We start from the raw sequence: 13,231 nt of genomic DNA, 5'->3' as shown, positions 1-13,231 counted from the left end.
GTAACCTGCAGCTCCTGATCCATGTGGATCTTTTATCTCTCCATTGTGGCTCTTTGGCCAAACATAAATAAGTCATGGAGACTGCTGACCCAGCCATGTTGACCGTCAGTCTGCAGCTCCTGCTAAAACTACCTAAAGAAAACAAATAAACAAACCCCGCAAACTAAGACTACCAAGATCCGACCCCAAACTAAAATAACAAAACCCAGCAGTGTAAGACTGCTGAGGGGGAAAAAATAACAAAACAAAGAAAGACAGATAAAATAGCTTTTTTAAAGTAAGGATGACTTAAATGGCATTTATTTAATTTAGATTAGTTAATTGTATAAATTGATGTCTGAGGTTCACATAGATGATAAACTATGTAGGTTTTTACATCCTGTTGACCTGAAGACGTCTTGTTTGATCAACTCTACCTCCAGAATGAACAGATTTATATGCAAAGAAAAACTGTCCAGAGCTGCACTGAGATGATCCTGTTTGGAACAGAGTGTCTTCTTTTTTTTTAAAAAGTAAAAAAAAATCACATTTTGATACATGCTAGGTTCTTTTTATATTTTTGCTTTTGTTCGCACCAAAAAATGGACACAATTTATATTTATTATAAAAAAAGAAGGTCATGAATGTGAATCCACATGTATTAAAGGCTAAAGTAAATCTATGCAGCTCCTTCTAGGTCGTGATCAGTAGAAAATTAGTCTAAATGGCTCTTTTACTGTGAAAGGTTGCCGACCTCTGAACTAGGGTTTAGTTATCCTTTAGAATGTTTTTTATTATCCCCCCATACCTTTTCTGTAATTGTAAACTGACCAATTAGATGCCTCCATAAAAGTAGGTGGAGCCTGCTGACCCCAAATCCAACGTTCAAAACGTTTGGAAGATCACTGCTGACTGACAACATTGGTGGGTTAAAGACGACAGAGTCCACATGTGATTTAGGAGTTTGATTTGTAAAAAGACTCCAAAGAAATGATAAATACTGTGAAAGACCAAGACCAAAAGATGAGCAGCCAAGGAAAAAAAGGAAAAAAAGAAATCAAGTGAAAGCTGAGAACCTGGACTCCAGGAGCAGGATAGATGAGCATGACTTCACATGAAGAATCTGTCTGGTTGGACATTGATGAGAAGTTGGTTCCTCGTCTCTAAGAAAACTTACGCTGGTGATCCTGCACCCTCTCTGCTGTCTGTTCTGGAAGCTCGAATGAATTCATTCATCACAATGCGGAAGATATTAGAGACCTTAAAAGATCCATTGAACTCATGCATGAAGAGATCAGAGATCTTAAAAAAAGAAACTTACACGCTGAAGAAGAAATGTGAGATGTTAGAAATGCAGATGAAAGCTTCCCGTCAACTTAGTTAATTTAGTGTATTACTAAGATGAATAATACAATATTTAAGGACAAAAGAGAAAGATATACTAGTGATCATTTCTTTAGTGAATAGTTGAGCAACCATAAAAGCTTGAAAAACAAGAGAAACTCTATATTCAGTATTAATGTCCAGTTACTCCACAGTTTGGGGTTTTTTTTGTAATAATTGAGGCAGAAATTGCTGGAAGTTGCAGCTGTTTCTCCTAAATGTTTGATATTTGTTCAATAATTTTTTAACTAAATTACTTGAAAACTTATCCAGGTAGTTGATTTTCCCTCCGGGTAATTATTCAATTTTATGTAACATCACAAAAAACAAATGAAAAACAATAATATATAATAATATATATATATTATATTTGTTCCAGAGTTTAAATAGAAGTAATAACAAAAAATATGAAAGAAACAGAATTTAGGTTAACAGACACATTTAAACTAAAACAATTTGTTCACCCAAAAAGAAATAAAACATTTTTGTTAAAGTTAAAGAAAAACGTGTAAAGCTTTATGTTCACTTTTTGTGTAGTTACACTTGAACATAAACATGTTTATGTTTGCCTTTTTTGTCCGGAACATTTAACAGAAAATTTAGTTGTTAAAAAAATCACCAGTACTTCAAAATTTTCAGAAGTGACTGAAGTCTTTATTAGAAAATAATGATAATAATGATAAACTAATGCTGTCAATTGATTTAAATGTAATCAGGTAAATCACACCTCTGGGTTGTGATTAATCCTGATTGATCACAATGTTTTATAAGGTTAGTTTTATGATCTTATGCAGCTTTAAACCAAAAAAGACCAGAGTGAACAAAGTTACAATTATTGTGCTTGTTGAAGTCGCTGGAGTGTAAAATTTGTTTGTTTTCTTTGAAATTTAAAGAAAAGGAATGTTGCAAAATGGCTATATTTGCAAAAATGAGACATGAATGATAATTAACCAAAGATGGAGGTTCATTATGAATATGGGGGGGGGTAAAATTCGGTAAAGCCCCAGGAACTAAATGTAAAATGATGGTTTTATTTTTTCAATTTCAGGAATCAAATGTATGGAGAATGGAACCACAATTCTCAGTCCAGGATCAATCTCTGGTCATATAGAGAGTATCAAGTGGCTTCAAAACGATGACATCATTGCAGACTCTTATCGGGATGAAAAAAGGTTCTTCCGTCATTGTGAAGGTAAACTTTAATCAGTCTGAATAAAATGAGAATTAGTTTTATTGTAATGATTCCAGAGCAGATGCTTCATAAATGACAGAAATTTCACTTTTTTCAGGTCGCTGTGACATCAACACAGAAACTGGAAGTCTGACGATCAACAGTTGGAGTCTGATTGACTGTGGGAACTTCACTGTGAAGATCAGGACAAAAACTGGAAAACTGGATTTATTTAATCTCAATGTGACAAACTGCGGCAAACACACAGTGAAGATCAACAGCACAGACATGAAGAACGTTCCAGACATGAAGAACGTCGACAACAACTCAGAAGGTGAAGTCAAACATTGGTACAAACGTCGCCTGCTTCATTTTTTCTGGTTTGAACTTTTCCTGGTTTAGTGTTTCAGTCCTCAAACTGGAACTCTGACCTGTGACATTACTGAGGACATTGAACCTGTGATCAATCAATAATAAAATCCACCACTTTTCAATCAGTTTTTTCTTTCTCTTTAAGGGTGGAACACGGAGACTATCATCATCATCATCATCATCAGCGTCTTCATCATTGCTGTTGCTCTTTCCTTTGCGATTTATTGTTGTTGTTGCAAACGCAGACAAAGTAAGAAAAAATAAATTTTTATTCTTAAATATTGTTTTATAATTCTAAACATCAAATCTTAAACTGAGAGTATTTCGGAAGAAATGATCTGTTCTTTTAAATCCTTTAAATATATAGATCCAGAACACCTGACAGGACGCATTTGGAGGAGAGGCCTCAGCTGGCTCCGCCCAGCGAAGAGCAGCATCGGATCTACTCCGATCTCCTTCCAGGTAACTGAACTTCTGACCTTAAATCCAACGGAGCATCCTGAGAGAACTCCTTCCAGAAACACACACGACTAGAACCCAGCCGGGATTTGAACCTGCTGAGAGATTACAGTGCTAACCACTCCACCACCATGCCGCCTAACCTAATTATCATTCGTTTACATTATATTCACATTTGGCTGTCATTAGGGCTGTCAGATTTGTCACGTTAAAAATGTGTTAATCTGACATGTGCTTGACGCCGACAATTCTTTTGACGCATTAATCGCAGATTTTCTCATACGTGCCTTTCCATACCGCGCGCGGGCGTCCCTTATCGTCCTCTAACTCACCGGCTGCTCTCACTAGATCACGGGCGGGTCTCCAACCACCGAGCTGCTAGCTAAAACCAGCCCGGTGCTAGGAAGCGGAGAGCTCCTGCACCCTAACCCGGCTCCGGTTCGCGTCCAGTACCACGTCTGGTGGTACCGGCTCGCGTCCGGCGCCATGTCTCGAGAGCTGCGGACCCCCGACGTTCCGAACAGCAAGCGCACCGGGGGACGTTTTAAATGTAGTTTAAACAACGGCAATTTTTTGTAGATGAAAAGATAAATCTTAGCTTTTGTTACAGCTAGAGTTCATAAACCCAAATGCAGAGAAGGCTTGGACACAGAAGGATAAATCAGATACTTTTAATAGAAAAAGTACAGAATAACCTGACAAAGAAAACCTAGAAATTCACAAACGCTCCAACACAGAGGCATGAACCAAGAGAACTTAAATAGGTAAACAACTAAATGAACTGATAAGATGCAGGTGTGAACTCCTCCAGCAGGAACCACAGGAAGTGGCTCGGGCAGCAAGGAGGAGCCACAGAAAACTGCACAAAACAAGACAGAGAAAAGGGAACTAAACACACAGAACATGTCATAACTGCCCCCTCAATGTCAGGCTACCAGAAGGGCGACAGGGTTGGCTGGGATTGACACTGGGCAATGACGTCCTTGTCTAGAATATGACGCTCGGGCACCCACTGACGATGCTCAGGGCCATAACCCTCCCAGTCCACTAGATATTGTACCCCCCGTCCCCGTCTCCGGGAGGCAAGAAGCTTGTTGACGGTGTACACAGGGCCCCCTTCCACAAAACGCGGCGGAGGTGGCTCCACGTCAGAGGATTGAAGAGGACTCCTCCGCGCCGGCTTCAACCTGCTGACGTGAAACACTGGATGGACCCTCAAGGTCGAGGGAAGAGCCAACCTCACAGCAACCGGGTTGATGATTGCAGTTATGGAGAAAGGTCCAAGGAACCGTGGATGCAGTTTCCCAGACCCTCCCTTCAGAGGAATGTCTGAGGAGGAAAGCCAAACATCATCGCCCACCTTATACTCAGGTGCTGCGGACCGGCGGCGGTTCGCAACCGCAGAGAGCCGCTCCTGGTTCTTCAGCAGACTGGCTCTAAATGTCCTCCAGGTACGTTGGCAACGACAAACAAAAGCAGCTGGGCCAGAAGTGGATGCTAGTTGTTCCTGATGAGGAAAGAGTGGGGGCTGGTATCCATAGGCTGCCTGGAAAGGGGAGAAGCCAGAAGAATTTATTAACGAGTTGTGGGCATACTCTGCCCACGGAAGCTGCCTTGCCCACGTGCTGGGATTCCTGCCACACATGGCACGCAGGGTGGTCTCCAAATCCTGGTTATAACGCTCCACTTGACCGTTGGTTTGTGGGTGGAACCCAGAACTCAAGCTAAGTTTGATCCCCATGAGCTTGCAGAACTCCCTCCAGTAGTCTGCCACGAACTGGGGTCCACGATCTGAAACAATGTTGACAGGGAGACCATGCAGTCGAAACACATTCCTAGACTAAACTTCGGCTAACTCCTTAGCAGTGGGTAATTTCTGGAGGGGGACTGCATGGGCTAATTTGGAGAACCTGTCAACAATGGTCAGAATCACAGAAAAGCTTCTGGATCTAGGGAGTCCTGTGATAAAATCCATGGCAATATGGGACCACGGTCTGGAGGGCACTGGTAGAGGGTGTTGGAGACCGGCAGGAGGTCGTCGGGATACCTTGACACTAGCACACGTAGGACATGAAGAAACAAATGCCCTGATATCAGACGACATAGTGGGCCACCAGAATCGTTGTCAAAGTTAAAAGGAAGTCCGGGTGACACCAGGGTGGCAGGCCAAACGAGAGCTGTGTCCCCATTTCAGAACCTGAGAACGGAGACTCGAGGGGACAAACAAACAAAGAGTGGGACAACCAGCTGGTACCTCTGTGTCAGGGGATGTAGAGGCTTTAACCTTCCGCTCAAGAGCCCACCTTGTTGTGCCAGCACCATGTTTTGAGGGAGGATGGTGCACTCCTGCTCAGAAACCCCAGAGTAGTTTTCATCCTGGTACTGCCGAGACAGAGCATCCGGCTTGACGTTCTTGCTTCCAAGTCGATAGGACAGGGAAAACCTGAATCTGTCTAAAAACAAAGCCCATCAAGCCTGGCGGGAGTTAAGTCTCTTGGCAGTTCTTATATATTCCAGGTTTTTGTGATCTGTCCATACGAGGAATGGGTGTTCAGCTCCCTCCAACCAGTGACGCCATTCCACAAGTGCTAATTTAACTGCAAGGAGCTCTCTGTTCCCTATGTCGTAGTTTCTCTCTGCAGGAGTGAGCTTGCAGGAGAAATACGCGCAGGGGTGTACTTTACTATCAGACGCTCACTGGGACAACACAGCACACACCCCAGTGTCAGAAGCATCTACCTCCACGATGAATTGTTTGGAGGTGTCTGGCTGAACTAGAATAGGGGCCACAGAGAAAAGTCTTTTTAGCTCCGAAAATGCTTTGTCAGCCTCATCGTCCCAGAGGAAACATACCTTTCCAAAAGTCAGTTTATGGAGAGGAGCAGCAACGGCACTGAAGTTCCTGATGAACCGCCTGTGGAAGTTAGAGAAGCCAAGAAAACGCTGGAGCTGTTTCCGTCCCATTGGCGTAGGCCATTCTATGACTGCTTTGACCTTGGCATTGTCCATCTTAATGGACCCTGGAGAGATCACATGACCGAGAAATATTGTCTTGTTGGTGTGAAACTCACATTTCTCGGCCTTGCAGTATAGCTTGTTCTCCAGAACAACTGCTCGGACATGCTGAACATGGGTTTCTGAGTCTGGGGAGAAGATCAGGATGTCGTTGAGGTAAACAAACACAAACTTATTGATCATGTCCCCAAGAACAACATTTATGAGGTACTGAAACACAGCTGGAGCGTTAGTTAACCCAAAGGGCATCACTAAGTATTCGAAATGTCCACCGGGAGTGTTGAAAGCGGTTTTCCACTCATCCCCCTCTCGTATCCGCACCAAGTGGTAGGCACTGAGATCCAACTTGGTGAAGATGTTGGCCCCCTTCAACAAATCAAAAGCAGTGCTTAGCAGGGGAAGAGGGTAGGTGTTGCATACTGTGATGCTGTTAAGTCCCCTATAGTCTATACAGGGACGCAAACCACCATCACGCTTTCCAACAAAGAAAAAACACGCTCTTGCTGGTGAGGAGGATGGGCGAATGATTCGTGCCTGGAGACTCTCCTGAAGGTATTGATCCATTGCTTCTCGCTCCAGAGGGCTTAAAGAGTTCATGTGACCTTTGGGTGGTTGGGCTCCTGGGAACAGGTCAATGGAACAATCATAGGGGCGGTGTGGAGGAAGGGACTTAGCCCGAGTCTTACAGAACACATCACCTAAGTCATGATACACAAGAGGGGCTTTGGCGAGATCAGGAGGCTCTGGGAAAGGGGTGTTCTGGACAGAAGAACGTAAAGCAGCAGCATTCAAACAGTTCAATAAACAGAACGAACTCCAAGACAAAATCCTACCAGAAACCCAGTCAATGTGAGGACTATGTCGACACAGCCATGGATAGCCCAAAATTATAGAAGGCTTCATAGTCACAACCACAAAAAAAGACATCAATTCAGTATGATTACCAGACACAGTCACTTTAACAGGAACTGTCCGAGCAGATACTCTGTGAATAAGAGTTCCGTTAATGGCATTGATGGATACAGCAGCAGGTAAAGGTTCTATAGGTATCTGCAGTCTGTCCACCACCTCCTGGGACATCAGGTCCCCATTAGACCCAGAGTCAATGAGGGTCTCAAACTCACCCTGCCGCAGGTTACAAGCCACCAAGATCCTCGTCGGTGGCCGAGAGGGTGGGGATAGACACCCCACGCCCACCTGCATGGGCTCTGGAGAGGGCTCGGAAGATGGGTCCTTGTTCAGGCGCTGAAAGCGTGCAGAGTCAGATGGCGTTGACCTTCGTTGTTGGCAATGCACATTAAGATCCGGAACGGGCCGTTCATGGAGTCTCTCCCTCATCCGTTGGTCTATCCGAGCTGCTAAGTCAATTAGTTCCTCCAGATCCTCAGGTACCTCCCTCACTGCTAGCTCATCCTTTAAAGATCTAGAGAGACCTTCGCAGAACACGTCCACAAGCGCCCCGTCTGGCCATCGAGTGCTGGCAGCAAGCGTGCAAAACTCCACTGCATAATCCAAAATGGTACTGGACCCCTGGGAGAGCTGTAGGAAATGGGAAGCAGCCGCTCGATGTGGCGTAGATGGGTTAAAAACAGTCAAAAGTTGTGAAGAAAAGTCACTGAAGGAGCTGCAATAAGAAGCCGCTCGATCCCACTCAGCCAACCCCCATCGCTTGGCTCTGCCAGTCAAAAAACTTAAAGCGTAGGCTACCTTGCTTTTCTCCGAAGGGAACTCACTGGGGTTGAATTCGAACTGGAGCCGGCATGATGCTTGAAATGGTTGGCAATCCACAGCCGTCCCATCAAACAGTTCAGGAGGACCAAGTCTTATTGGTGGGGTTGAGGTGAAGGCTGCTCCAGAAGCGTCAGGCGGCTGTGAAGCTCCAAGAGTCCAGACATGCAGTAAGTCCTGGGCAAGCAAGGAGATCCCACCATCAGAAGTCTTTGCTCCATCTGCTGGAGGTAACGGAGCGTCACAAACCTGAACTGACTCTGCTGGGTTTGACATGGTTGGAGCATAATGTTACGGCTAGAGTTCATAAACCCAAATGCAGAGAAGGCTTGGACACAGAANGATTCAAATCAATTAATTGATTTTATCAACCTAGCCTTAGATTTAACAGATAGCAAAAATAGATGGATGGATGGATGGATGTGTTACAGCCAGAGTTCATAAACCCAAATGCAGAGAAGGCATGGACACAGAAGGATAAATCAGATACTTTTAATGGAAAAAGTACAGAATAACCTGACAAAGAAAACCTAGAAATTCACAAACGCTCCAACACAGAGACATGACCCAAGAGAACTTAAATAGGCAAACAACTAAATGAACTGATAGGATGCAGGTGTGAACTCCTCCAGCAGGAACCACAGGAAGTGGGTCGGGCAATTATATATTAAGTCTATGGTCGGGCAGCAAGGAGGAGCCACAGAAAACTGCACAAAACAAGACAGAGAAAAGGGAACTAAACACAGAACATGTCAGGATGGATGGATGGATGGAACTCAAAACTGAATTGGAAAGCCAAAGTAAAGAGGATAGCAAAGGAGTTAACTGCGCTTGTTTATTGACTCCCAATAAAAGCCTTGCTGCAGAGTTTTAGACATTTAAAAGAGCTTTTTTTTTAAAAAAAAAAAGAAGATAGAAAGCAAATTGCAATAATCTAAATGAGAACAAATGAAAGTATGAACCATCATCTTCAGGCCAGGTTTAGATAAGAACTTATGTAAAATATTACACTGACTGTATGAGGGATCTTCCTTTTGTAATGAGTTTCTCTCAAAACAACTAGATTATCATGATGAAAATCAGTGTGCAAAATCAGAAAATGTGAAGTGTAATAGCAAAAAAAGAGGCAGACATGCCTGATAGAGGTTACTGTAAGGTTTACTGAAATAAAAACAAATAACTAAATCAGAAAATGGTTTGAGTGTAGATGTAAACGTCAGATATGGAGCCAAAGGTTCAGCCTTTTTTTTTGTCCTTGTGTGTGTTCCGTACTGGCTGCTTTTTAATTAATCTAAAAGATTAAAACCCTGCCTTCATGNCTTTCATAAAACACTAACAGTTGATAATTTCTGAGCTTTTCTCTAGTTATCTTCAAAAATATAGATTTGTACATAAGACATGTTTTATTCTTTTCTGTTTCATAAATAGCAAAAAAGAAATTAGTAAAAATGTATGTTTTGCTAATGCAAAATTAAAAAAAATATCATATAAGACAAAACTAGAACATTATAATTCATAACATGACTATTATTAACGGTACAGTTTCCATCCTGCTTGTGGAAAGGTGGATCAGCTCTACACCCTCCTCAGGGTGCTGGAGGGTTTGTGGGAGTTTGCTCATCCAATCCATATGTGTTTTGTGGATTTTGACCACGTCCCCCGTGGTGCTCTGAGAGTACGGGGTCAGGGAAGACTTATTGAGGCCTGTCCAGTCTCTACATACCAGGAGCTTGGGTTGCATAGCTGGCAGTAAGTCAGACTTGCTCCCGATCCACGTTGGACCCAGGCAGGGTTTATCACTGGTTCTGTTCATAGTCTTTATGGACAGAATTTCTAGGCCCACAGGGGCCGGGGGGGGTTGGCTGATTTGGGGACCACGCGATTTCATCTCTGCTCTTTGCAGATGATGTTGTCCTGTTGGCTTCATCAAGGCAGGACCTCAAGACCGCTAAGTCTGAGGTCATGGTTCTGGACTTGACTCTTTCGGTGGGTGGAGTGCTCCTAGCTCAGGTCAGGGTCTTGTTCACGAGTGAAGGAAAATCTGAGCATGAGATCGACAGGCAGATTGGTGTGTTGTCCACCGTTATGCGGTCGCTGCACCGGTCTGTTGTGGTCAAGAAGAGCTGAACCACAAAGAGAAGCTTTTAATTTATCGGTCGATCTTCGTTTGTACCTATGGTTATGAGTTTTTTATCATGACCAAAAGAACGAGATCCCGAATACAAGCGGCTGAAATGAATTTCCTCTGTAAGGTTGTTGGGTTCTCCTTTAAAGATAGGAGGAGCTTGATCACCCAGAGAGAGCTCAGAGTAGAACCACCGCTTCTACACATCGAGGGGAGTGAGTTTAGGTGGCTCAGGCATCTGGTCCGGGTGCCTCCTAGACACCTCCCTTGGGAGGTGTACTAGGCATGTCCCACTGGGCAGAGGCCCACGGGAAAGTCTCGAGGTCGTCCCACTGAAGAAATAGGAAGTAGCCGGGGAGAGGGAAGTCTGGGCATCTTTGCTTAGACTGCTGCCCCCACGACCCAATCCCAGATGAGCAGAAGAAGATGGATGGATAGCCTTTGTTGTTTGTGTTTATGTAGATCAAAGGTGCCCAAATCCAGGCCTTGAGGACCGGTGTCCTACATGTTTTCTAACCAACCTGCCATTGAAGCTCCTTATTCCCTAAACATGCCTGATCTAGGTAATCAGCAGCAGATAAGGCAGGATTTCTAAAACCAGTAGGAGGCCCACCCTCGAGGCCTAGATTTGGGCACCCCCGATCTAGATGAAGGTCCCACCCACTTGTTTGTGTGAGTCATCATAAACAGTTTGCTGACTCATCATTATATTTTGGCAACTCCATGTTTTCTGATTTTGGCCTGGTTTGAAAACCAAAAAAGTGGAGCCAAGTCTGTTCAACAAGTAACCACTAGGTGCCTGGTCCAACAATCAAGTTTATTCAACCTGACAATATGCTCCAACTTTTTGGATATAAAAAAAATGCAGTCTGGTTTGTTTTTACTTCTGTGGATAGATTTTATGACCATAAAATTCAATTTTATCAACTTTGATTTATTTTGGGTTTGATTTTAGTGCCGCTTTTTGATTATACTTCTCACTATATCCAGGTCTTGCTGTTTCACAGCAAATTTGCATCCTTTATTTTACTGTGGCCTGATTGTCTATTTATCTTGTTAACCAATCTCCTCCACGTTGTGTTTCTGGTACAGAATGCATTCAGTTACCATAAATCTTCCATCCCATAATCCTGGACTTGTTTTCCTATGAAGGTTTGAACTTTGAGAGTTTAAACAGAAGAGAAAAGTGTGAAACTTTCATGCCTGTCTGAAAAAAGTGTGTAGTTTTTCAACATTTCAACAATGGAAACGAGGGAGACTGGATGGGGTCACCTGGTGACNATTAACTAAATGTGTGCACAGGTCATTAAGTTAATTTTGTTATGTTATGTGAAAAGTAAAATGATTTTATGAACCAATATTTTACAAAGAAAAATATAACAAATTGACTGAACTTAAAAGTGGGGCTGCCCTCACAGTGCATTAAAAATAGGACTGAATGAGAGAGGGGAGAGCAGTGAGCACTCTTCCTCACGCTTCTAAATATATTTCCTTTGTTTATAAATACTGAGTTCATTTTTCAAGATTTCCCAGTATTATACTAGATAGAGATGTAGTTATATTTCCCTTTCCTTAACTAGTGCACAACAAAGTATGTATCAGGTTTAAAGGAACATAGCTCCTCCTCTGGTGGATCTAGTGTTCTGCATCTGGGGCGTTCGTTTCATGCGCCTTGTCCTGAGGAACGCATGCTGAGGTTCTATATGGGATTGTTTCATTCTCAGCACATCCATTTGTGTTTTTCTTTGGGTTGTTATTCTTACTTGTTTTATGTTTGGTTTATGTCTTCCTATCACCTCGAGGTTTAAAAGCATCCTAAAAACAAAATGACACAAACATAAAAAACTGGTATTTAATAATAAACACAAATCCATCGCGTCCGTAACTTTATTATTGTGAGATTATGTAAAACATTCAAGAATCTGTCGCCACATATTACTGTATGCAGAGTAATTTGGTACATAAACACTATAAAAAACAACAACAGACAAAATTCAATGCAGAATAGAAAAAAGTGTAGTTTCAGTGAGTGAGTGGACAACATCTTCACACTACTACTGATCTCTACTAGAATACAGGAATCACAAGAACACAAGACACAAACTTCAGTCTGTTTCTTTATCCACCTCTTGCTTAATACAGTTTTACTAAATATTTTCTTCACAAAACAGATATTTGCCATAATGACTCAACAAAATGTAAACTGTATTTATTTTATATTTTAAACAATATTGAAATAACCACGAACCACATAAGAAGTGTTAGAAATAGAGACATGTAATAACTTCAGTGTTGTCATGGTGACACACGCATCGTCTCAGCATAAACTGCAACCACAATGGTTAACTGAACAACCTTTANTAAAAACAGCTTCCTGCAGCTTTAACTCAAGGTTTGACTACTTTCATTCCAGAATCCAGCAAAGACACTTTGATTTTAGAGAACTGCAGACCAATATCATTATTGAACAAGGATTATAAAATCTTTGCAACTATTTTAACTTTAAGCTGTGAAGACTGTCAATCTGTGACATGTTTCATATTTGATCAGAGATTGTAAAATCTATGAAATGTCTGCAGCTTTTTAGTATCCAAACATGAATCAAGTCTGGATCTGATCCTTCATGAATCCTCATATTTCTTTGTCCTTCAGTCTTTCCGTCTCAAACACTCTGGTTATTTGGAACTCTTCCCCTCAGACTAATGAGAACATGGATGAGGCTCCAACATGGCTGCCTTCACTGTAGGTTCCTCTTCATGTGTTTGTGGAGGAAGAAAACAACAACAAATGTTTACAATCAAATGCTTCAGTCCAACATTGGAGATTTTTGCTCTCAGACCTGCAGACCATGAAAACTGTCCAATAACAGCAGGAATAGCGCTTGTTTTCATGTCTGATTAGGATTTTCACATCAACTCAATGGGATTTTTTCATCCTGTTAAAGCAGAAAACCAAGAGAAAAAGTCTTTCAGTCTCCATAAAGTCTCAAAGTTTAAACC

General features: G+C 42.3%; 1 protein-coding gene across 1 annotated transcript in view; it reads left to right on the top strand.

Annotated features, from left to right (window-relative positions):
• The window catches only part of LOC112142028, a gene marked incomplete at its 5' end in the record, with an annotated part of 4,254 nt that extends 815 nt beyond the window's left edge, over positions 1–3,439 (top strand). Inside the window, 4 exon segments of the mRNA XM_024265267.1 lie at positions 2,411–2,554; positions 2,652–2,867; positions 3,051–3,155; positions 3,273–3,439. Of these exon segments, the coding sequence (XP_024121035.1) occupies positions 2,411–2,554; positions 2,652–2,867; positions 3,051–3,155; positions 3,273–3,439 (632 nt within the window).
• Between the last annotated feature and the right edge of the window lie 9,792 nt (positions 3,440–13,231).

Source organism: Oryzias melastigma, unplaced genomic scaffold (genome assembly GCF_002922805.2).
Source record: "Oryzias melastigma strain HK-1 unplaced genomic scaffold, ASM292280v2 sc00434, whole genome shotgun sequence".
Taxonomy (NCBI): Eukaryota; Metazoa; Chordata; class Actinopteri; order Beloniformes; family Adrianichthyidae; genus Oryzias; species Oryzias melastigma.
The sequence above is the reverse complement of the archived record's forward strand: the minus strand, read 5'-3'. Positions and strand labels throughout refer to the sequence as shown.